The 25,460-nt window shown below is 36.8% G+C and overlaps 1 protein-coding gene and 3 non-coding genes across 9 annotated transcripts in view; all 4 read right to left on the reverse strand.

Annotated features, from left to right (window-relative positions):
• Positions 1–9,806, reverse strand: part of LOC133639879 (H/ACA ribonucleoprotein complex non-core subunit NAF1-like) — a 35,297-nt gene extending 25,491 nt beyond the window's left edge. The window contains exons 1-3 of one of the 6 annotated variants that reach the window (XM_062033547.1): positions 9,505–9,806; positions 5,548–5,631; positions 2,496–2,600 (exon numbers count right to left, since the gene is read on the reverse strand). In XM_062033547.1, the coding sequence (XP_061889531.1) occupies positions 2,496–2,600; positions 5,548–5,631 (189 nt within the window). In that variant the 5' untranslated portion in view covers positions 9,505–9,806. The other 5 variants (XM_062033546.1, XM_062033548.1, XM_062033550.1 and 2 more) reach the window with 5 other exon arrangements.
• LOC133640184 (small nucleolar RNA SNORA26) lies at positions 953–1,074 on the reverse strand. Its single transcript, XR_009824087.1, has one exon. It is a non-coding gene; the product is annotated as a small nucleolar RNA SNORA26 (small nucleolar RNA).
• LOC133640192 (small nucleolar RNA SNORA26) lies at positions 3,389–3,510 on the reverse strand. Its single transcript, XR_009824095.1, has one exon. It is a non-coding gene; the product is annotated as a small nucleolar RNA SNORA26 (small nucleolar RNA).
• Positions 7,392–7,512, reverse strand: LOC133640189 (small nucleolar RNA SNORA26). The gene has a single exon (XR_009824092.1). It is a non-coding gene; the product is annotated as a small nucleolar RNA SNORA26 (small nucleolar RNA).
• Positions 9,807–25,460: the final 15,654 nt, after the last annotated feature.

The following is a 25,460-nucleotide window of genomic DNA, read 5'->3' on the forward strand; positions in this document are numbered from 1 at the left end:
ATAATTATTACAACATGAAATCATATATTTGCAGTGTTACATCTATTCATGTATTAGTTTAAGAATTATTACATTTTGCCTTTATTTTAAGCTTTTACTTGCTATTTTTGCTCTGTACCGAGGATGTCGTTGTGGCTTGTGCAGCCCTTTGAGACACTTGTGATTTAGGGCTATATAAATAAACATTGATTGATTGATTTTCTCTCCTTGTACTTGTAATTGAACACTATATTTATGGAAAGACTCTTGCCTTGACTAACATCATGGCTGTGTCTCAAATGTTGTACACTTCCATCCATCCATTTTTCTACCGCTTATCCCTTTTGGGGTCACGGGGGGTGCTGGAGCCTATCTCAGCTGCAATCGGGCGGAAGGACAAGTCGCCACCTCATCGCAGTGTTGTAAACTTCATTAAGTATACTGTGTACACTGTGTACTTAGTTCTTATGTGCGCACATTTCGACAGTGTAGTGCTGTCTGAAAACCACGGTCATTACTCAGAAATGATAATAACAATATTGATCAGATTCTTGTGATGTTACAACGGATTTACTTTTGTATTTACACTGACTTTTTTGAGTACACGTGTATTTCGACTAGAAGTACAGAAAATGCAGTGCACCGTTAGTACCCAGATGTTACAGTCAAAATACCCCAAAAAGTGAGTGTGCAGTAATTGACCGTATTACTGTTTTAAATTAAAATAACCGAAAAACTGTAATCGATAACTGCACTTTGATAAACTCACAGGCCGACTAGCACTAGCTAGCAAAAACGCTAACATGAATACATGAGACATTAACGTCTTTCCCTATTTAGAAACGATACCTCAGTCATAACTAATATAAACACATTTAATTGTGCACATTGAACATACAGGCTGTGTTTTTTTTACAACAGAGTGATCAATTCCACGGAGGAATATGAAACAGAAGCGTTTTTTTGTTGTTGCAAATGTTCCTCCCAACAGATACAGAGGCAGAGGTTAAACCCCTGACCCAGGTTTTTGTGGAAGGACATTGATTTACCCCTACATAATGGCCACTCAAAACACAGACAGTCTCAAATGGGCAAAGCTTAAAGGGGAATGACACAGGTGTCTACAACAGGAAGTGAACTTGCTTGACGTCACATAAACCGGAAGTGAAGCACCTACGTATATCATTAAAAAAAAACCACAGTAAAACCATTACAAATTGAAACGAAAAAAGACAAACATATTTAAACATTTAAATAAAAACAAAATGACTCTTAGAAGCCAGAAAAAATATTTATTCTGGAAGAAAATGTTTATTTATGTAATTATTTATCTAAATAAAACTTGGTCAAAATATTTCAGTGTGTGTACAAGTACTTTTTGACCACAATCATCAATACTGCGATAATAATGATACTGTAACCGTGATAGTTCTGGTCAAAATAACCGCGATAAGAAATATTTATATCCAATGACGCCAACAGGGAGTTGGAAAATTTCCTTGCAATGTTTTTTTTTTTTTTTTTACAAATAACAATAAAGCTATCCAATCTAATTAAGAGTAATATTACGATACTCACCAGGCTGCAGTTAGCCCTAGCACCTAATGCAGGACTATTTAACTGGCGGCCCAAAATAACACTATACCCTGAGTTCTGATTAAAACTTAGAATACCTAAATATTTTTGCAGTGAATTCTTAAACACTACAACACTCCTGCTGTATGGAAGAACTTGGACCAAACACAATGAAAGATCCGCACAACCTATTGCAGCCACTGCAGTAGCCACTTGTATTTTACATAACAGGACTATTTTGTTCTGAAATATGTAACTCTGACAAAAGAAATACACCAAAAACAACCGACCTAAACTCGCTGTTCGTTGCGGACATCGAGGGACAGAAATAGAGTCTCTAAACACGAGTACAGTCTAATGCCAGAAAAAGATGCTAGATTTGTTGTTAGTGTTTTTCAAAAACAAAAAGTCACAAAGTCTCTCAACACTTGAAAAATTCTCAACAAAGTACATTGCACAATATGCAGAAACAATTGAAAATAGAGCAACACAATATAATATAAAAAATGTGTTAATTCTAATTAATAACACAGATTTGTTTTTAAATGTATGTATACATTTTCTAAAAAATTTTAAGAAAATCATATCATCATAGCTAATTATGCAAATTATAAAATGATGCCATCGTGGCCAGACCCCTAACCACGCCCCCTCTGCCAGAGGTATTTTGGCAATCTGGAGAAAATCCTGCTAACGTGCTACAGTAGTAATATTAAAGACCGAAATTTGTCCACAACAAAATCTTGTTTAAGACCACAAAAAGCCTAGGGCCTGCCCTGCCCACATCCAATATGATTTAGCATCAATGCAGCGTTTACACAAGTTTGTCAATGGCGTTAAGTGTTAAGTATCACAGCGCACTCAGAAATGTTCCCATCAAAATCCTTAATCGTCCCTTCATGGACCAAGGATGATACGGCTGACTCAGCATGTTCACTCGCCTCTGGTTGATCTTGAGTGTTTAAACATTCTTGTTGTGTAGTCATGTCCTCACTCATCTCGTAGGTTTGTACCTTTTGTATTTTGTCTTCCAACAGCTGCTCCATCTGAAAGAGTTACATTTGAACATAATACATAATTATTACAACATGAAATCATATATTTGCAGTGTTACAACTATTCATGTATTAGTTTAAGAATTATTACATTTTGCCTTCATTTTAAGCTTTTACTTGCTATTTTCTCTCCTTGTACTTGTAATTGAACACTATATTTATGGAAAGACTATTGTCTTGACAACATAACATGGCTGTGTCTCAAATGTTGTACATTTCATTAAGGACACTGTGTACTTAGTTCTTACATTTCGACAGTGTAGTGCTGTCCGAAATCCATTGTTGTCCTTGCACATTTGCCAGAAATGATAACAATATTGATCTGCTTCTTGTGGTGTTACAACAGATTTACTTTTGTACTTACACTTAGTTTTTTGAGTACATAAGTGTGTTTCGACTCGAAGTACAGAAAATGCAGTGCACTGTTAGTACCCAGATTTTACAGTAGAATTACCCCAAAAAGTGAGTAAGCAGTAATTGATGTTATTATTATTACTGTTTTAAATTAAAATAACCGAAAAACTGTGATCGATAACTGCACTTTGATAAACCCACAGACCGACGAGCACTAGCTAGCTAAAACGCTAACATGAATACATGAGCCATTAACGTCTTTCCCTGTTTAGAAATGATATACCTCAGTTTAAACTTATATAAACACATTGCTGTCTGAGCAACTCAGATAATTAATTGTTCACATTGAACACACAGGCTGCGTTTTCTTACAACAGAGTGATCAATTCCACGGAGGAATATGACAAGTGTTTTTTTGTGGTTTGTGTTGTTCCTCCCAACAGATCCAGAGGCAGAGGTTAAACCCCTGACCCAGGTTTTTGTGGAAGGACATTGATTTACCCCTACATAATGGCCACTCAAAACACAGACAGTCTCGAGTGGGCAAAGCTTAAAGGGGAATGACACAGGTGTCTACAACAGGAAGTGAACTTGCTTGACGTCACATAAACCGGAAGTGAAGCGCCTATATCATTTAAAAAAAACAAACACTGTTAAACCATTAAAAATTGAAACGAAAAAAGACAAACCTATTTAAACATTCAAAATAAAAACAATATGGCTCTTAAGAAGCCAGAAAAATATTTAATATTTGTTCTGGCAAGAAAATATATTGTGCTATTTTTACTTATGTATTTATTTATTTAAATAAAACTTGGTAAAAAAAAAAAAAGAAAAAAAAAGTACTTTTTGAGCACATTCATCAATTCTGCGATGATGACACTGTAACCGTGAAAGTTTTGGTCAAAATAACAGTGATATGAAATATTTATATCCCATGATGCCAACAGGGAGTTGGGAAATTTCCTTGCAATAATTTTTAATTTTTTTTTTTTTTTACAAATGACAATAAAGCTATCCAATCTAATTAAGAGTAATTTTACAATACTCACCAGGCTGCAGTTAGCCCTCGCCCCTAATGCAGGACTATTTAACTGGCGGCCCGAGAATAACACAATACTCTCAGTTCTGTTTAAAACTTAGAAGATTTAACATTTTTGCAGTAAATTCTTAAACACTACAGCACTCCTGCTGTATGGAAGACAGACAAACACAATGAAAGATCCTCACAACCTATTACAGCCACTGCAGTAGCCACTTGTATTTTACATACCAGGGCTATTTTGTTCTGAAATATGTAAATCTGACAAAAGAAATACCTCAAAAACAAATGTCCACAACAGAGAGTGCTGGTTATCAAAATAATAATAATAATAACCAAGGATGAAGTCCCCCTACCGGTCCTGAATATGTGGCCCCTAGAACAATTCTGAACAGCCATGCCTAACGCAGGGTTTCCCCTTTAATTAAAGTTAAAAAGTTAAAGTACCATGTACTGATCATGGTATTCGCGGCGGCAAATTTAGCTGCCACACCTTAAAAATATATATTTTTAACCTTAAAACAAATTAAAGTAATATAATGTATTTTGGCCTCAAGCAGAAGTCAAAAGTTTGATTCTATTTTTAAATTTCTGTTGCCAATCTTATGTTAATAAACGGCCCAATTCAAGATATATTCCCTCCCATGCACACACATTCATCTCCATCCTTCCCCACACACACAACAACACTTCCTCATTCTCCGCCAATCCCCTTTCAGACATGGACGGTGTGTTTGCGATCTTGGGAACAATGAACACCAAATCAAAACCACACAAACATTAAACATCACCAGTAGCAGGTCGTTACAGTAGGAATATCGTGATATATAGCCTGTTATTTGCGCACTATGCACAAAAATCCAGCCACCAAAAAAAGACTGACCCCCAGACAGCGCTGCCAGAACCGGATGTTGTGGCGACATAGGCAATATGCACGGGATTGTCTGAAGCGGATGCAGCATGTCTGCGATGTGAACGTACTTTAAATATATCCGATATGTGCCCGCTGACAGTAACCTAAACTCGCTGTTTGTCGCAGACATTGAGGGACAGAAGTAGTCTCCAAACACGAGTACAGTCTATAATAATGCCAGAAAAAGATGCTAGATTTGTTGTTAGTTGTTTTTCATAAAGGAAAAGTCACTAAAAGTCTGTAGACACTTGAATAATTCTCAATAAAGTACATTGCACTATATGCAGAAACAATGCAACATAGAGCAACACGATATAATATAAAACATGTGTTAATTCGAATTAATAACAGATTTTTTTTTTAAATGTATGTGTACATTTTTCAGCCTTTTAAAAGAAAATCATATCATAGCTAATTATGCAAATCATACGATGATGTCATCGTGAACACACCCCTAACCACGCCCCCTCTGCCAGAGGTTTCTTGGCAATCTGCGGGAAACCCTGCTAACATGCTACAGTAGTAATATTAAAGACCGAAATGCGTCCACAAAAAATCTTCCCATCAAAATCCTTAATCGTCCCTTCAAGGACCAAGAATGATACGGCTGACTCAGCATGTTCACTCGCCTCTGGTTGATCTTGAGTGTCTAAACATTCTTGTTGTGTAGTCATGTCCTCACACATCCCATAGGCTTGTATCAGCTGCTCCATCTGAAAGAGTTACAGTTGAACATAATACTGATTATTACAACATGAAATCATATATTTGCAGTGTTACATCTATTCATGTATTAGTTTAATAATTACTACATTTTACTTTCATTAAGAGCTTTTACTTGCTATTTTCTCTCCCTGTACTTGTAATTGAACACTATATTTATGGAAAGACTCTTGCCTTGACTGACATATCATGGCTGTGACTCAAATGTTGTACACTTAATTAAGTATACTGTGTACACTGTGTACTTAGTTCTTATGTGCGCACATTTCGACAGTGTAGTGCTGTGCGAAATCCATTGTTGTTTTTGCACATTTGCCAGAAATTATGATAATATTGATCAGCTTCTTGTGATGATACAATGGATTTACTTAAGTACTATCTATTTATCTATCTTAGAATTAGTTTTTTGAGTACATAAGTGTGTTTCGACTAGAAGTACAGAAAATGCAGTGCGCCGTTAGTACCCAGATGTTACAGTCAAAATACCCCAAACAGTGAGTGCACAATAATTGATGTTAGCCACCTAGTATAGACGCCACCATCCTGTAATTTTTAAGTAAATAATTGGAGTGGTTGGAATTCACCATTAAAAAAGGAGTGAAGAAGAAGAAACAGGTAAATATTGCAACGGTTATATTTCTGTTTCCACTTCCAAGTGCACAATGACAGTAATTGATTATGGAATTAGGACATCACTACACTGTCAAAGATACAGTATAATTATAAGGTGTAAGTAAGGATCATTTGTGCTAATTTAACACAGTTGTTTTCTTCCTTTCAAGTGAATGATCACACTGTTTTTTTGTTTTGTTTTTTGCAACTGCATTAAAATGCTTAAAAGTCAGCTATGGAATCCAATGATTGCCACCCCCACTAATCAGATTTCTGACAGAATTTTAATACTTTAAATAATAACATGCACATGTAATGCTTACTGTTAGTATAAGCATTTATTGTGTACTTTCTTTATAGGTACAAAAGTCCATGTTGTGATAAAAACAAACTACACAAATCAGTTTACATTTTTAAAAACATGATAAAATAAGACAATCAGGCTATATAACTAGTTTTAAGAACTATTCAACTAAACTGTTATGGGGGGTCATATTTTCAGAAAGCGAAGAACCAAGGAGCAGGACATGCATTTTTATTTTGTACATGGAATAGTGTCAAAGCGCTTCGAGTACCTTAAAGGTAGAAAAGCGCTATACAAGTATAACCTATTATGTAATGCAAGAATTCTATGTTTTCAAATGAATGAAACTGTAAAGTCAAAAAGCCTTTTTATGCTAGTCAAAGATCCTTCATGTGAAAGGAAAGCTCTGCTATACTTAATAGTTCACCTTAATTTTTTCGTGTTGCGTGTCATTTAGTTATTTATTTTGTATTTATGGGCGGGTGTAGGGATGTAACAATAAAAGGTATTAACGATAACCGCAATAAAACTCCCGACGGCGAGTATTACTGTTTTAAATTAAAATAACTGATAAACTGTGATCGATAACTGCACTTTCATAAACTTACAAGCCAACGAGCACTAGCTAGCTAAAACGCTAACATAAATACATGAGACATTAACGTCTTTCCCTATTTAGAAATGATATACCTCAGTCTAAACTCATACAAACACATTGCTGTATGAGCAACTCAGATATTTAATTGTGCACATTGAACATACAGGCTGCGTTTTCTTACAACAGTGATCAATTCCACGGAGGAATATGACACAGAAGTGTTTTTTTGTTGTTGCAGATGTTCCTCCCAACAGATACAGAGGCAGAGGTTAAACCCCTGACCCAGGTTTTTCGTGAGGATATTGATTTACCCCTACATAATGGCCACTCAAAACACAGACAGTCTCGAGTGGGCAAAGCTTAAAGGGGAATGACACAGGTGTCTACAACAGGAAGTGAACTTGCTTGACGTCACATAAACCGGAAGTGAAGCGCCTATATCATTAAGAAAAAGAATAACTCCGTAAAACCATAACAAATTGAAATGAAAGGAGGCAAACATAATTAAACATCTAAATAAAAACAATATGCCTCTTAAGAAGCCGGAATTTTTTTTTTTTTTTGTTCCGGCAAGAAAATATGTTGTGCCTTTTTATCTAAGTATATATTCATTTAAATACAACTTGATAAAAATATTTCAGTGTGTGTACTAGTACTTTTTGAGCACATTCATCAATACTGCGATAATAATGTTACTCGCTGATAGTCCCTTTCAGTCTCCTCCTCTCTGGAAGTGCACAACATTGCGCAGGAGAACTGTATGTGCACATGCATAGGTTGTTGACAGTCTGAAGTTGCATGCTAGCTCGTATTTTGTTGCAGAAAATAAATGTTGTCGTCACACGTACGTGTTTTTTGTAACTGTAATATTTCCATATATTATACAAACATGGAGCAAAAATGTAAATGCAAAAACCCCAAACTATGTTCCTGTCTTCACAATAAAAGTGCCGCTCCATCGCGGCTGCGCTAACAAAATAAGAGTCTCCGTAAGCCAGCGCAAACAAGCTATGGAGTTTGCCGCCAATGTATTTCTTGTAAAGTGTATAAAAACGAATATGGAAGCTGGACAAATAAGATGCCAAAAACCAACCACTTTCATGTGGTATTAGACAGAAAGGAGGAACTTTTTTTCTCCTCCATTTGAAAACGTGGACGTTATCAGCACTGCTGTCTGATTCCAATCAATGCGAGTCATCAGAATCAGGAAATATACCAATTTATATTCTTGTCTTCATGAAAGAAAGGAATTAATATGTTAAACATGCATGTATATTCATTAAAACACCTTTAACATGTGAACAAAAACGGCAAAATAAATAAATATAAATGATATACTGTATATATATATATGATATGTGTGTGTATGTATATGTATATATGAGGTAGATCACCTCGACTTGGTCATTTATTAAGTAATTGATTAACGTTGAAAAACTTATTGGGGTGTTACCATTTAGTGGTCAATTGTACGGAATATGTACTGTACTGTGCAATCTACTAATACAAGTTTCAATCAATCAATGAATGCCTACTGAGCCTATGGTGCTGTTAAGTTATTGTGGCTCAATTTGCCTGAATTTTTTTTATTTTAATGTATTATTATTTAATATATATTATTGTTTTAGTTGCTTAAGAGATATTCCTGGCTATGAATTTGCTCATTGCTATTATTATGTTTTTGTGCGTTATTTGTTGCCGTCATCATTAAACGAACAGGTTACTCATCAGTTACTCAGTACTTGAGTAGTTTTTTCACAACATACTTTTTACTTTTACTCAAGTAAATATTTGGGTGACTACTCCTTACTTTTTACTTGAGTAATAAATCTCTAAAGTAACAGTACTCTTACTTGAGTACAATTTCTGGCTACTCTACCCACCTCTGATCACTGCACAGTGCACACTTACTTTCTTGGGTGCACTTTAAGTGCAACATCCGGGTGTGTACGCTCTTACGTACTCAAAGTATGAGTACGAAAGTGTGCCAATTGAGACGTAGCACAAACATTCAAGACTACAAAATATCCGATTACCATTCATTACTTGTTCGGTACAAAATCATGGACCGGCGATTATATTGTCTTAGAAACCAAATACGTGACGTTTGTGACGATTCTTCCCTGTAACTCTTGACTGCTGATTAGTTCCAAGCCTCACCGTTCTAAACGTGGTTTCACTGCATGCCCAAAACAATCAAGGTAACAAGAAAACAGCTACATGTCTGCAACACTCAATAGTTACAAACAAGTCACTCAACCCTACTTTAACAATAGCGAAGTGAAGTGTTAACTAAATCCGAAACAAAAGTTTTAAAAGACAAACTAATGTAGAAAATGTAATGCCTACCTTGTTTAAATCGCAAGCAGCAGCATGAGTATTTCCGGGGTAAAACTACCTATTTCCGTCAATAGCTTCCAACATAAGAGTCGTTTGTATTACATGCATACTATTTCATTGCCCACGGTGTGGAAAATATACACCAAACTATACCACAGATTAAATCATAAAAAAATGCAACACAGATAACTTAAAATAATTTAAAGGCAGGTTTGGTACGACTCGAGACAAAATGAACCTTTGTGTTTTACTTTGAAATCCATTTGCGGAGATGTGCGTGTTAAAATGCTTGACTTGATGCAGGTAAACCCACATGTCTCTTCTCCTCCATGCGGGTCGTGCTTCTTCCGCTCCTGCGCAGAAGGATAGATGAGTGTAGTGGTGTGAGCGATACGGCAATAATTAGTAAACAAGCAAATACAGGGACAGTATTGCCGATACTAATACATTATACTTGAAAAATGTCAAGTTTATTGAATGATTTTGCCTTTAATTTGTTTATCATATTTGTTATCAAACACAGGACAAATCATTTGTAATTTATAATCAATTAACAAAACAAAAATAACACACGCATTACAAAAATATCAACAAAAATAAAACAACAAAAAGACAGATATTTGTAAAAACAAACATGGAAGAGTACAACAAATATCAATCTCATCACAATGGTATGGATCTGATACTGATTATACTTTTGGTATAACGTTGAAAATGTGTCTTTTTCATTACAGTAGTTGTTATTTATTTTTATATTGTATCTATTCATTATTCTTACTGCTGTTTATTGTTTATCGTCCTATGAGGCTTGAGCAGCACTTTGGTCAACCTGTGTTGTTTTATAAAGGACATATAAAATACAATAAAAAAAAAAAATCATATTAAAATAAATTAAAAAGTTAGTTAAAAAGAGAACAATTATTTGCCGTTATCCCATTGGTTGCCTTGCACAATGCAATGGGCGATGCTTATTAGGAGGAGGGTGTTACTTAACTAAACTGGGGTCCTCAGAGTGATTTTATTGGAAGGCCTTGACACATACATTTTTTTTATTTGTATATAACCATTTTTACACGACTTGACTCAAACTTGCATTTAAGTCAGGGTGTCCAAAGTGTGGCCCGGGGGCCATTTGCGGCCCGCAGCTAATGTTTTACCGGCCCGCAGCACATCGTTGTAAAAACACTAAAACTTTTTTTTTTTTTTAAACATTAAAAAGTGGAATAAAAGAGCAAATAGGTGAAATGCAACGAGAAAAAGTTGCAATGTTGACTCTAATAACACAATTTTTAAAAATAATTTCTCAAAAAATAATAATGAATCAAAATCAATGTTGCTATGAATTATTGACTGATTAAAGGACAAAAAGGATATAAATACAACAGAAATATGAAAATTATATTAAAAAAACATACTAATTATATACTATTACTAATTATACTAATTATTCTATTGATTGTTATAATAAATATACTAAACTAATTACACTATATATTATCTGAAGCTGATATAGAGATTTAAGTGTTGAATGAAAAAAAAAAAGCATGACCTTTTTATGAGAGGGGCACTTTTGGATCCCCAAGAATTTTAGTGGAATTTAATAACAACTGTCTTTGCTAAAAAAAATAAAAAATAAGAATAATAAATTCAAATCAATTTTGCTGTGAATTATTGACCTATTTAGGGATCCAATTACTTCACATCAAATATTCCACGTTGAAAATCTTTTTGGGAAAAATATTGTATATTTTGTATTTTAGCCCCAAAAACCAGGGTTTCGACAAAAAGCTCGTAAAATGTAAAAAAAAATAATGAAGTAGGATTAGAGATTCAAGGCTTTTATGAAAAAATTATATATGACTTATTTTTAACCTTTTTTAAGACTGAAACCCTTCTGGATCCCTAGGACCTAACTTGAGGGAGCCCCAAAAATAAAATAAAAAAGTGTATATTGTATTGGTTTTGAAAATGAAAAAATATCAAAATGGCCCCCGCGTGCTTTGATTTTTCAGTGTGCGGCCCTCAGTGGAAAAAGTTTGGATACCCCTGATTTAAGTAGATGCACGTTTTGGACCTAATTCGGTTATTTTGGATGCAAAAAGACAAATTTACCAAAATGAACCAATAATTAGAAAATGTTTCTGCCTCAACTTCCACTGGGGATCAAACCCACTAAATCTACCTATGAACAGCGGTACTGGTCTTTGACACATTTGCTACTGGGCCACACAGAAACCTTAAAACATTTAGAAATGACCACAGTTTTACAGTAACTTTAACCTGTCCCATTAGACACACCATTAAGATCGTTCATAGACGTATAATTAAACTCCTGATAGGAAGTCGCCATTTGTTACAGTTGTTACCTATTTGTTACATGGGACAATGCATATAATGAACATATAATATGTAAATGTAAAAGATTGTAGCCAAAGGCTAATTTACATCTGCAGTTGATGGTACAAACACAACAAGGTCCATAAAAAGTTAAGTTGGACAGCACCAATATCAGACATAAACAGTACAAGAAAATACACACACTTGGATACAGGGACGTGCACATGATAATAGAGGGGCAGGGGCTCAAAGTCAGAAAAGGGCAGGACATTTTTTTTTGGTCCTTTACATAATATGGAAATTAATGTAAAATTAAATTTGCTAATAGGAAGCTAACTACTTAGCTGTGTGTCCTTTGTAGGTAAAAGTGATTGCCATTTCTTTTGTGTCAACAAATTATTGTCATAATGAGTTCATTCACATTATCATAGGCTTGGAAGACATGAAAAGCAACAAAACACTGGTTTATTATTAGGCTATTTATTGTTAAAGATAAGCACTTTAATATTGAACAGTGAACAATGCAACATGAACTTTGAAAAAAAATACAAAAATAAATACCCAAATGGAAAAAACTTAAATGTGAAAATCTGTCCTTCTTCCCTTAACTTGATGAAAACACCATCAAGTTGTAACTTATGGTCTTTCTCACTTAATGCTCAGACTAAACAACTGAAACGCAATACAGGGCCAAAAATATGGACCAGGGGCCAGTAGAGGGCTGTAGGATGGAGGCCACCCATACCCAAATATGCTCCTCAATGTAAATTCAGGGCTTCCATGAAATGCTGTGAAGTCATCAATTTTAGCCATGCATTAAGAGGTCTGCTACCCTTAGCTGCTTCCTGGCGCTCCTTCTCCTTCCTTTTCTGTATCCTTTCTTTTTTTGGCATCGTGCTGCAGGCATAATCAACATGAATCAAGTTTAAATACAGATGGTAATATTCCTAACAGATAACCTACATCTTATATCCCCAGAATGCTGAAATTATTATTATTATTATTAATAATAATAATAATAATAATAATAATAATAATAATAATTATTATTATTATTATTGTTATTATTATCATTATTATTATTATTATTATTTTGTTAACCCACACAGTAATAGCAAAGTCACAATAAACTTTATATCTAAACCTCTACTGTGAGAGAAATGTGATCCGCCGTAAACACAGTGCATTTTATTTTGAAAATTAACCCGGTGTTTTATTTTGTATTTTGTACACTACTTCCTGTCCCGCACGATCCGCTCTGCTCTGTGCGTAATTGATGTGCCGTGCTCAATTGATGCGCCGTGCTCCGACGTCCGCCAAAAACAGAAGCTGACACATTGAATAATAGAATAATACAGCGTTTTTCTGAAATATTACTCATATTAGATGCTGAATAAGTTCAAGTTGCTCCACTGTCACGTCTCCGGCTCAGGGGCGCAGTTGGCTCTCTCTCCTCTCACTTACTCACTCACTCGCCCTCTCTCTCTCTCTCTCTGGCGGAAGCGGCAGGCTCAAACAACCCCGTATTACAAGAAAACGTGGGGTTTTTGTACCGCTGTTTTTTTTTCTGTTTTTTTTCTTTTACATCCCTGACAGGAATTTATTAATGTTGTTTAAAGAAAAGAAAAAAAACAACACACACACACACAGGCAGAGGGCACTTTTTAAGACGAGGCAAAAAAAGGGCAGGGGCTCAAGCACCCATAGGGCCCTATGTGTGCACGTGCCTGCTCAGATATAGTATTAAACATTAAAAAATGGAGATCCATGAAAAACAGTAGGTTTCTGCACGACCTCAGCTCAGGACAGATCAGGAATAAAGTCACCATAGTAGTTATGGAGAAGTGGTATAGTTCTAAAGCGCAAGTGTGCTAAATAGTTGCATATAAGAAAATACACATTTTCCTTTGGCCTCATAAGTTAAAGTGCTGGAATTATTGCACATAGTAGTTAGCATTAACACATGTTTATGCATAAAATATTGCAAAAAATATGAATATATAACATTAAGATTTGAAAAGCCAAATAAATGCATTGTAACTAATGGCAAGTATATCTAGTTTTATTATACAAAACCCAACACCTGCGAAGTTGGCACGTTGTGTAAATCGTAAATAAAAACAGAATACAATGATTTGCAAATCCTTTTCAATTTATATTCAATTGAATAGACTGCAAAGACTATTGTTTGTGAATGACTGAGCATTTCATGGAAGCTGCTTTTATACCCAATCATGGCACCCACCTGTTCCCAATTAGCCTGTTCACCTGTGGGATGTTCCAAATAAGTGTTTGATGAGCATTCCTCAACTTTCTCAGTCTTTTTTGCCACTTGTGCCAGCTTTTTTGAAACATGTTGCAGGCATCAAATGCCAAATGAGCTAATATTTGCACAAACAAAACCCCAAAGTTTACCAGTTCGAACGTTAAGTATCTTGTCTTTGCAGTCTATTCAATTGAATATAAGTTGAAAAGGATTTGCAAATCATTGTATTCTGTTTTTATTTACCATTTACACAACGTGCCAACTTCACTGGTTTTGGGTTTTGTATATCTATGCTCTTGTCTTCAACAATGATGTTGTATCACATTTAATGCATCAGGTACATTAGCCAAAAAATAGGTCCACAAGCTTGCAAAAATAATTACAAAACGCAAGTGTTTGGAGAACTTTTTTGCAAAAGGAAAAAGGCCAGGGCTCTCACTAATTCAGCATTATGGTAAGTTGTATTTTTCATGTACTTATTTTTGCTGCCTTTATTTGCCATAAGTAGAAGACTTGTCCTTGGTGCAACTAGACTGGGGACCCCTGCTTTAGAAGACAATGCGCCACAGAGGACAGTGCCAAGGGAGGGAAATATGCTATTTTATCCTGAACAGTGACTGAGCAGGAAGAGGCGAGGAATAAGTTTGCAGTTCTCATTTTATATTCCTTTTCTTTGACGCACTGCCATCAGAAGGTTCAGCCAAATGCATGGACGATATAACGAAGGTGTAATTAAACGTCTAACTTGCTATCTTTTTCTGTTGGTCCGGTATTAATAATGTATTGGGGTGTTCTGTATTAACGGGGCATTGTAATACAAGGACTGTCTGTAGTAGTGGCCCATTTCCACTAAATGTCCAGGATTGCGTATTTCCTGGTAACTACAGTTACCAGGAATGTGAATATTTCTTCCTTTTTCATATTTTGCATAAATATGGCCACCTCTTTTATGTTTTACAATGACAACACACCCAGTTCCCAACAAAAAGTGTGTGTTGTCTCACCCTCTTTCGTCAGTTTCCATTGACACACACACACACACACACACACACACACACACACACACACACACACACACACACACACACACACACACACACACACACACACACACACACACACACACACACACACACACACACACACACACACACACACATACATGTCTTGCCTACTTTGTGTGGACCCACGTTTGGTTAGTGGGTTGTGAGGGCCCCCCTTTCCACTATAGCTAGAATGATGAAAAAATATACATCTAGCCCTAGATGGGAGTAGAGAGTTGAAACTAGGGATGTCAGATAATGGCTTTTTGCCGATATCCAATATTCCGATATTGTCCAACTCTTTAATTACCGATACCGATATCAACCGATACCGATATCAACCGATATATGCAGTCGTGGAATTAACACATTATTATGCCTAATTTGGACAACCAGGTATGGTGAAGATAAGGTACTTTTTTAAAAAATTAATAAAATAAGATAAATAAATTAAAAACATTTTCTTGAATAAAAAAGAAAGTAAAACAATATAAAAAAAGTTACATAGAAACTAGTAATTAATGAAAATGAGTAAAATTAACTGTTAAAGGTTAGTACTATTAGTGGAGCAGCAGCACGCACAATCATGTGTGCTTACGGACTGTATCCCTTGCAGACTGTATTGATATATATTGATATATAATGTAGGAACCAGAATATTAATAACAAAAAAGATACAACCCTTTTGTGTGAATGAGTGTAAATGGGGGAGGGAGGTTTTTTGGGTTGGTGCAATAATTGTAAGTGTATCTTGTGTTTTTATGTTGATTTAATAAAAACCATAAAAAAACAAAACAAAAACAACAACAAAAAACGATACCGATAATTAAAAAAACGATACCGATAATTTCCGATATTACATTTTAAAGCATTTATCGGACATCCCTAGTTGCAACCTCACTTCAGAATGCAAAACACACAAAGTAAAACAAATATTTTACTTTTGTAGTTGTGAGGACCAGGCAAATGTCCTCACAAGTTAAAAGATCCTCACAGAGAGGGTGGTTTATCAAGTGTATGTCCACACAAGGATGGTGAGACAAGTGCACACACACACACACACACACACACACACACACACACACACACACACACACACACACACACACACACACACACACACACACACACACACACACACACACACACACACACACACACACACACACACACACGGATGCACAAACACACAGATCATAAGAATGGCAGGAAGGGAGTGTGATTGTTAATAGTGGACTTAACAGTAACATATGGTGTGAACTGTTTTTGTGGCTTTAACGTTTCCGTCTGTGTGTGTGTGTTCATGTATTGCTACCCTTCTTGAGACATCGACAAGGAAAAGTACCTTCCATATGAGGACCGGTGAACAAGTTAGGACCGAATTCATGGTCCCAATACGGAAAACCATTGCATCTAATAGAGAGCCAAATACTAGAGTCTGTGAACATTGCTCCAAAGTCAGGATTTTTTGGTTGATTTAAAGGCCTACTGAAATGAATTTTTATTTATTTAAACGGGGATAGCAGATCCATTCTATGTGTCATACTTGATCATTTCGCGATATTGCCATATTTTTGCTGAAAGGATTTAGTATAGAACAACGGCGATAAAGTTCGCAACTTTTGGTCTCTGATAAAAAAAAGCCTTGCACCTACCGGAAGTAGCGTGACGTAGTCAGTTGATCGCCTCCTCATATTTTTCTATTGTTTTCAATGCAGCTAGAGCGATTCGGACTGAGAAAGCGACGATTACCCCATTAATTTGAGCCAGGATGAAAGATTCGTGGATGAGGAACGTTAGAGTGACGGACTAGAATGCAGTGCAAGACATATCTTTTTTCGCTCTGACCGTAACTTAGGTACAAGCTGGCTCATTGGATTCTACACTCTCTCCTTTTTCTATTGTGGATCACGGATTTGTATTTTAAACCACCTCGGATACTATATCCTCTTGAAAATGGGAGTCGAGAATGCGAAATGGACATTCACAGTGACTTTTATCTCCACGACAATACATCGACGAAACACTTTAGCTACGGAGCTAACGTGATAGCATCGTGCTTAACTGCATATAGAAACAAAATAAATAAATCCCTGACTGGAAGGATAGACAGAAGATCAACAATACTATTAAACCAGGGACATGTAAATACACGGTTAATGCTTTCCAGCTCGGCAAAGCTTAAAAATGCTGTTGCTCACGACGCCATTGAAGCTAACTTAGTAACGGGACCTCACAGAGCTATGATAAAAACATTAGCGCTCCACCTACGCCAGCCAGCCCTCATCTGTTCATCAACACCCGTGCTCACCTGCGTTCCAGCGATCGACGGAAGGACGAAGAACTTCACCACGATCATCCGTGCGGTCGGTGGCTAGCGTTGGCTAGCGCGTCTGCTATCCGAGTCAAAGTCTTCCTGGTTGTGTTGCTGCAGCCAGCCGCTAATACACCGATCCCACCTACAGCTTTCTTCTTTGCAGTCTTCATTGTTCATTAAACAAATTGCAAAAGATTCACCAACACAGATGTTCAGAATACTGTGGAATTATGAGATGAAAACAGAGCTATTTTGTATTGGATTCAATGGGGTACCGATACTTCTGTTTCACTGGTTACGTCACGTGCATACGTCATCATCCATAGGCGTTTTCAGCCGGAAGTTTCGCGGGAAATTTAAAATTGCACTTTATAAGTTAACCCGGCCGTATTGGCATGTGTTGCAATGTTAAGATTTCATCATTGATATATAAACTATCAGACTGCGTGGTCGGTAGTAGTGGCTTTCAGTAGGCCTTTAATGTGCATACAAAAGTAAACATTGACAGGTGCAAAGGCAGCAATGTATAATAAAACAAGACAGCTAAAGAAGGACTTCCCAATTCATCCCTGAAAAAAACCGCCCCGTAAAACAGCTGATTTAAGACTTCCGGTGCTGACGTAAGACAGCCCGCGTCCCATATGTGACCGTAGGATGAACAAATACACTACGGTACTAAGACGATAGTGGCCATTAACAGCTCTTATCTGTATACAGATAAGAGTTGCCCAAAGTGCGGCCATCTGTGGTTTGTGACTCGTTTGTCATCGGCCTTAGGCACAGTACAAAAAACAAAAATTAGAGATCTCATTTGCACCCCAGGTGGTGAAATCTATCAAAATTAGGGTGGTGCCAAAAAGGAGGGATCTTTCAAATTGACTGTGTGTCGTTTTTAAAAGTGCTACCCCTCTGGTCAACATATGAAATAACAAGTGTGTGTAAAAATGTGAAGTGCTCCCCCTCTGGCCAACATATGTTATGTGTGTAAGAAATTGAAATGCGCCCCCTTTGGCCAAAATGAATACAAAAAATAAAATAAATATGTATATAGAGACATACTGTAATAACTTGAAGTAAATAATGAAGATTAAAAACCAATTTCAAACAAAAAATAAAAACATATAAACTACAAGCTTGCATTTTTTATAATTGCATAGTATGTATATATTTTTAATGTTGTAAATACAAATCTCTATATATCTAGAAAGGGTGGTCCTAAAGAGGTTTTTCGAAGGTTTCAAGAATGTAACACATACCAGAATGTGTGTGTGTGTGTCACAGACAATCAAATATCTAATCTTCTCATCAGCAGACCTCGCTAATTCTTTTCACTTCCTTCCCTCTTATATAGTCTTGAGGTGGTGTGTGTGTGTGTGTGTGTTCTAAGTGTATGTTGCTGAACTTCCAACATGTCAGTTCCTGGAAACTAAAGCAAAAACATACACAAACTCTGGGTCACTGAGACATGTTGTTATGCTATTATCATACAGTAAATGTATTACTCTCATAAGAAGCAGAAAAATATGTTTGTTCAAAAAAAGAAATATTAAATTGTATTATTCATCATTAAATTAGTTTTTTGCATTTCATAAGTTGATTTTTTATAAATATATATACAGTTTACTTTACGCCTATAACAATCCGGATGGTTCTTTTCCTCTTTGGTCCGGAGGACACGACGTCCACAGTTTCCACAAACAATTTGAAATGTGGACTCGTCAGACCACAGAACACTTTTACACTTTGCATCAGTCCATCTTAGATGAGCTCGGGCACAGCAAAGCGTTTCTGGGTATTGTTGATAAATGGCTTCCGCTTTGCATAGTAGAGTTTTAACTTGCACTTACAGATGTAACGACGAACTGTAGTTACTGACAGTGGGTTTCTGAAGTGTTCCTGAGCCCATGTGGTTATATCCTTTACACACTGATGTCGCTTTTTGATGCAGTACCCGGTAGCCTTTGGGATTGAAGGTCCGTGATATCATCGCTTACGTGCAGTGATTTCTCCAGATTCTCAGAAACTTTTGATGATGTTACAAACCTTAGACGGTGAAATCCCTAAATTCCTTGCAATAGCTGGTTGAGAAATGTTGTTCTTAAACTGTTCGACAATTTGCTCACGCATTTGTTCACAAAGTGGTGACCCTCGCCCCATCCTTGTTTGTGAATGACTGAGCATTTCATGGAAGCTGCTTCTATACCCAATCATGGCACCCACCTCAAGATTCAAGATGCTTTATTATTGTCCATTCTTTAACATGTACAAGACACATAAGAACGGAAATTTCATTTTCGGCACAATCCCACTAAGAGCAGACATACATTACAGGGAGACAAGACGGGACCGCCAACGGATCAGCCACTTATGGCGCTCCTTAAAAAAGGTGGGAAAAAGGTGATATCGGGAAAGGGGGGAAGAGTAAAAAATATCAGTCTAAGGCTGGGCCCTCAGGAGGGGGTCCAGACCGAGTCCAAGGGAAAAAACCTAATTTAGCATAGCACACATAAACATGTTACATATAATCACAACAACTCACACCTGTTCCCAATTTGCCTGTTCACCTGTGGGATGTTCCAAATAAGGGTTTGATGAGCATTCCTCAACTTTCTAAGTCTTTTTTGCCACTTGTGCCAGCTTTTTTGAAACATGTTGCAGGCATCAAATTCCAAATGAGCTAATATTAGCAAAAAATAACAACGATTTCCGGTTCGAACGTTAAGTATCTTGTCTTTGCAGTCTATTCAATTGAATATAAGTTGAAAAGCATTTGCAAATCATTGTATTCTGTTTTTATTTACCATTTACACAACGGGGTTGGAATTGGGGGTTAAATCACCCAAAATGATTCCCGGGGGCGGCCACCTCCCAGGTGGTGATCAAGGGTGATGGGTCAAATGGAGGCTGGAGCCTATCTCAGCTGCATTCGGGCGGAAGGCGGAGTACACCCTGGACAAGTCGCCACCTCTACACTTTAGCTTTAATTGGGATTGAGTCACATACTGTAGATGTTGTTTTAATTTCTATATGCGTAAACATATGTAGTTGCGTGACTGTATTAAACAATAAATGTTCTATTTTATTCATGTAAAAAACAAAATGGAAATTATTTATGCAAAATACACAATTGACGCTATACTTTTGTAATGCTTAATTTATGTTTATATTTTCAGTTTTACAATTCTAAATGAAAAACAAAATAAAGACATTAAACCAGGCATGTGATTTGAACTTAATGAAAAAGACTGAAAATACGACTGGAGGTAACTTGTGTTCACATCCACAGGAACCACATGGGTTAGCCTACTCTATGCAGTATTTACAACCTTGCTAGTGTTCACTTCACAGCCACAGATGTTCATCTTTACATTATTTACTCATTACTTTGGTATTTGTGCTTTGATGGCTCTGACATGAGCCTTCCCGGCAAATTTCTGAGCAGCTTGCATTTTCCTTTTTGTTTCTGCTTTAGTGGATTTTGCCTTGAATTTCATTGCCAATTTTTGTCTCTTCGACTCCTTCTCCACTTCTAACTGCTCCAAATGCAAAAATCCTAAAGAGTACAAACAATGGTTATTCTATTAGCTAACTTATTTTAAAGGCCTACTGAAAGCCACTACTACCGACCACGCAGTCTGATAGTTTATACATCAATGATGAAATCTTAACATTGCAACACATGCCAATACGGCCAGGTTAACTAATAAAGTGCAATTTTAAATTTCCCGCTAAACTTCCGGTTGAAAACGTCTATGTATGATGACGTTTGCGCGTGACGTCAATCGTTGAAACGGAAGTATGCGGACACATTGAATCCTATACAAAAAAACGGTTTTCATCTCAAAATTCCACAGTATTCTGGACATCTGTGTTGGTGAATCTTTTGCAATTTGTTTAATGAACAATGAAGACTGCCAAGAAGAAAGTTGTAGGTGGGATCGGTGTATTAGTGGCGGACTACAGCAACACAACCAGGAGGACTTTGACTTGGATAGCAGACGCGCTAGCCGGCGAACTCCCCTTAACTTCCTCCGTCTCCGGACCGCCGACCGCATCTGTGATCGGGTGAAGTCCTTTGTCGCACCGTCGATCGCTGGAACGCAGGTGAGCACGGGTGTTGATGAGCAGATGAGGGCTGGCTGGCGTAGGTGGATAGCTAATGTTTTTAGCATAGCTCTGTGAGGTCCAGTTGCTAAGTTAGCTTCAATGGCGTTGTTAGCAACAGCATTGTTAACCTTCGCCAGGCTGGAAAGCATTAACCGTGTAGTTACATGTCCATGGTTTAATAGTATTGTTGATTTTCTATCTATCCTTCCAGTCAGGGGTTTATTTCGTCTGTTTCTATATGCAGTTAAGCACGATGCTATCACGTTAGCTCCGTAGCTAAAGTGTTTCGCCGATGTATTGTCGTGGAGATAAAAGTCACTGTGAATGTCCATTTCGCGTTCTCGACTCTCATTTTCAAGAGGATATAGTATCCGAGGTGGTTTAAAATACAAATCCGTCATCCACAATAGAAAAAGGAGAGAGTGTGGAATCCAATGAGCCAGCTTGTACCTAAGTTACGGTCAGAGCGAAAAAAGATATGTCTTGCACTGCACTCTAGTCCTTCACTCTAACGTTCCTCATCCACAAATCTTTCATCCTGGCTCAAATTAATGGGGTAATCGTCGCTTTCTCGGTCCGAATCGCTCTAGCTGCATTGAAAACAATGGGGAAATGTGAGGAGCCTTTCAACCGTTGACGTCACGCTACTTCCGGTACAGACAAGGCTTTTTTTTTATCAGCGACCAAAAGGTGCAACTTTATCGTCAATGTTCTCTACTAAATCCTTTCAGCAAAAATATGGCAATATCGCAAAATGATCAAGTATGACACATAGAATGGATCTGCTATCCCCGTTTAAAAAAAAAAAATCATTTCAGTAGGCCTTTATTTTATATGAATAGCCATTTGTGATTTATAGCATGAAATAAATATCTTGCAGTCATGTTGTTTGTTTCAAAATGATTCAACTATTCAATGTCAAAATATAAAGACTACAAATAATGAACAAAATGTCAGCTACCGTCTTGTTCTAGAACACCAATGAAAATGACATTTAAGATTTAGACAGGCTATACTGTAGCAAAAGTCATCACATGTCTGCCACAATCATGTGTGTTCTTAAATGTGTATTCCAAGTCTTCCATGTGGAGAGCAGTTTTGATTTGGGCTTACATGGCATACTTGCCAACCCTCCCGTTATTAGCGGGAGAATCCCGGTATTCAGCGCCTCTCCCGATAACCTCCCGGCAGAGATTTTCTCCCGACAAACTCCCGGTATTCAGCCGGAGCTGGAGGCCACGCCCCCTCCAGCTCAATGCGGACCTGAGACTGAGTGGGGACAGCCTGTTCTCGCGTCCGCTTTCCCACAATATAAACAGCTTGCCTAACGAATTCAAACGAATGGAAACAAGAATTTCAGTTCATCCAGGACAGTTCGAAGGGGAAGGTGTATGTTGCCTGTAAATATGTAGAACAGACTTCTCCATTGAACACGGTGGCCGAAATGATATACTCATCATGAACGGAGAAGTTAAACAGGACAATACTGCCATCTAATGGATAGCCACCGGAACACTGAAATTCAAGTATTTCTTTTATGTAAATAAAATAAATAAATAAATATATATATATATATATATATATATATATATATATATATATATATATATATATATATATATATATATATATATATATATATAGCTAGAATTCACTGAAAGTCAAGTATTTCATACATATATATATATCTATATATATGAAATATATATGAAATACTCCAGTTGGTAAATTCTAGCTGTAAACAACCACGCCCCCAACCACCACCACCCCCCCACCCCCAACCAATTGTTTTATCCAGATGCATACATGTGTGGCCAAGTAGACGTATTGTGGGTTTCCTGGACGTCGTTTACATCGCTAAAAGAAATATCTAAGAGAATCCCTCTGCCATGTTCCACTAGTTTATATATATATATATATATATATATATATATATACATATATATATATACATATATATATATATATATATGTATGTAGTATATATATATATATATATATATATATATATATATATATATATATATATATATATATATATATATATACGCTTGAATATTCCCTCTTCTCTTCTCCAAATCTCTCGTCGTCATTTGGGATGTCTGTTGTGATTTCCCTTTCTGGTTCCATGACCCGCCCTATCTTGCCCCTGATTGGCCTGTTCGTAATGTTTTGCCCTAATCTTAACCAATCATAGTAAACCAACCAACCAACCATGGATTTTCTTATACGTAAACCAACCAATCATCATTGATGTTTCCCGTATATTTTGTCCCCTGCCCGTGAAGTTGCTTCGCTACGTAGTTTCGATTTTTAAGTTAATAATTTTTAATGGAAAACCATAGTTTTTACCACTGGATTATTAAAAAACGTACTCATTACGGGAAAACCGTAGCTGTCAGCAGGTATGGCAAAGAGACGGATCAAGATTTTAACACACATTGTAGGTCGGAAAAAACTAAGAAAAACGGAAAATATTTTTTTAGATTTTCACAGAGATAAAAAAGACAGATTTCCGACTTTAGACGTAAAAATCACATGCCTGCATTAAACTGAAGAAGGAATATAATTAAAAATAAGGAACATAAATCCCCAAAACAACTTCTGGAGTGTTTGTATCTTCAAACTCTTAACTAGCTGCACACGCTGGAATCCAGTAGCGAGGGAAAAATAATGAATTTATTGACAATGCAAAAGTGAAGTGAATTATATTTACATAGCGCTTTTCTCTAGTGACTGAAAGAGCTTTACATAGTGAAACCCAATATATAAGTTATATTTAAACCAGTGTGGGTGGCACTGGGAGCTGGTGGGTGAAGTGTTTTGCCCGAGGACACAAAAGCTGTGACAAGGATAGCAGAAGCGGGGATCGAACCTGGAACCCTCAAGTTGCTGGCAACCGAGCTACGCTGCCCCCATGTGTTTACTTTGTAATCGAGTTATAATTAAGTCTCGAGGGAATATAACCTGTGGAGGCACTTTCTGACGAAACATCCATATTTTGATGTCCGGCCCCCAAACTGTTGGACTCTTAAAAGTGTGGCCCTCTTGATTACGTAGTTGAACAGCCAAGTTACAAGGAATACAGAAAAGACTAAATGAGCTTTTGTGTTGTTCATGTACTTAGGAGCCAGGTCCGTCTTAATTACAGGGTTTCTCCCAGGTTGCCAATATACTTGTGGTGATGGGGGCATGGCTCGGAGCTTAATTTGCATCATTTAAAATGGCTCCAAAAAAATTGTACATACATTAAAAAACAACAACAACTGTGTTGTCATTAATTAGTAGTAACATATTTTGTCTTGTATTATATCGTTTTGCTATATTTTTCAGTTGTTGCTGCTTTTTGTACAAAACCCAAAACCAAATAAGTTGCCACGTTGTGTAAATGGTAAATAAAAACAGAATACATCCATCCATCCATTTTCTACCGATTGTCCCTTTTTGGGGTCGTGCTGGAGCCTATCTCAGCTGCATTCAGGCGGACGGCGGGGTACACCCTGGAAAAGTCGCCACCTCATCACAGAAACAGAATACAATGATTTGCAAATCCTTTTCAACTTATATTCAATTGAATACACTGTGTTTATGTTGTGTTACGGTGCGGATGTTCTCCCGAAATGTTTTCGTCATTCTTGTTTGGTGTGGGTTCACAGTGTGGCGCATATTTGTAACAGTGTTAAAGTTGTTTATACGGCCACACTTAGTGTGACCTGTATGGCTGTTGATCAAGTATGCCTTGCATTCACTTCTGTGTGTGTAGAAGCCGCATATATTATGTGACTGCGCCGGCACGCTGTTTGAATGGAGGAAAAGCGGACGCTAAAGGCAGTGCCTGTAAGGCATGCCCCCAATATTGTTGTCCGGGTGGAAATCGGGAGAAATTCGGGACAAT

The sequence above is a fragment of the Entelurus aequoreus genome, linkage group LG22 (assembly GCF_033978785.1).
Source record: "Entelurus aequoreus isolate RoL-2023_Sb linkage group LG22, RoL_Eaeq_v1.1, whole genome shotgun sequence".
Lineage (NCBI taxonomy): Eukaryota > Metazoa > Chordata > Actinopteri > Syngnathiformes > Syngnathidae > Entelurus > Entelurus aequoreus.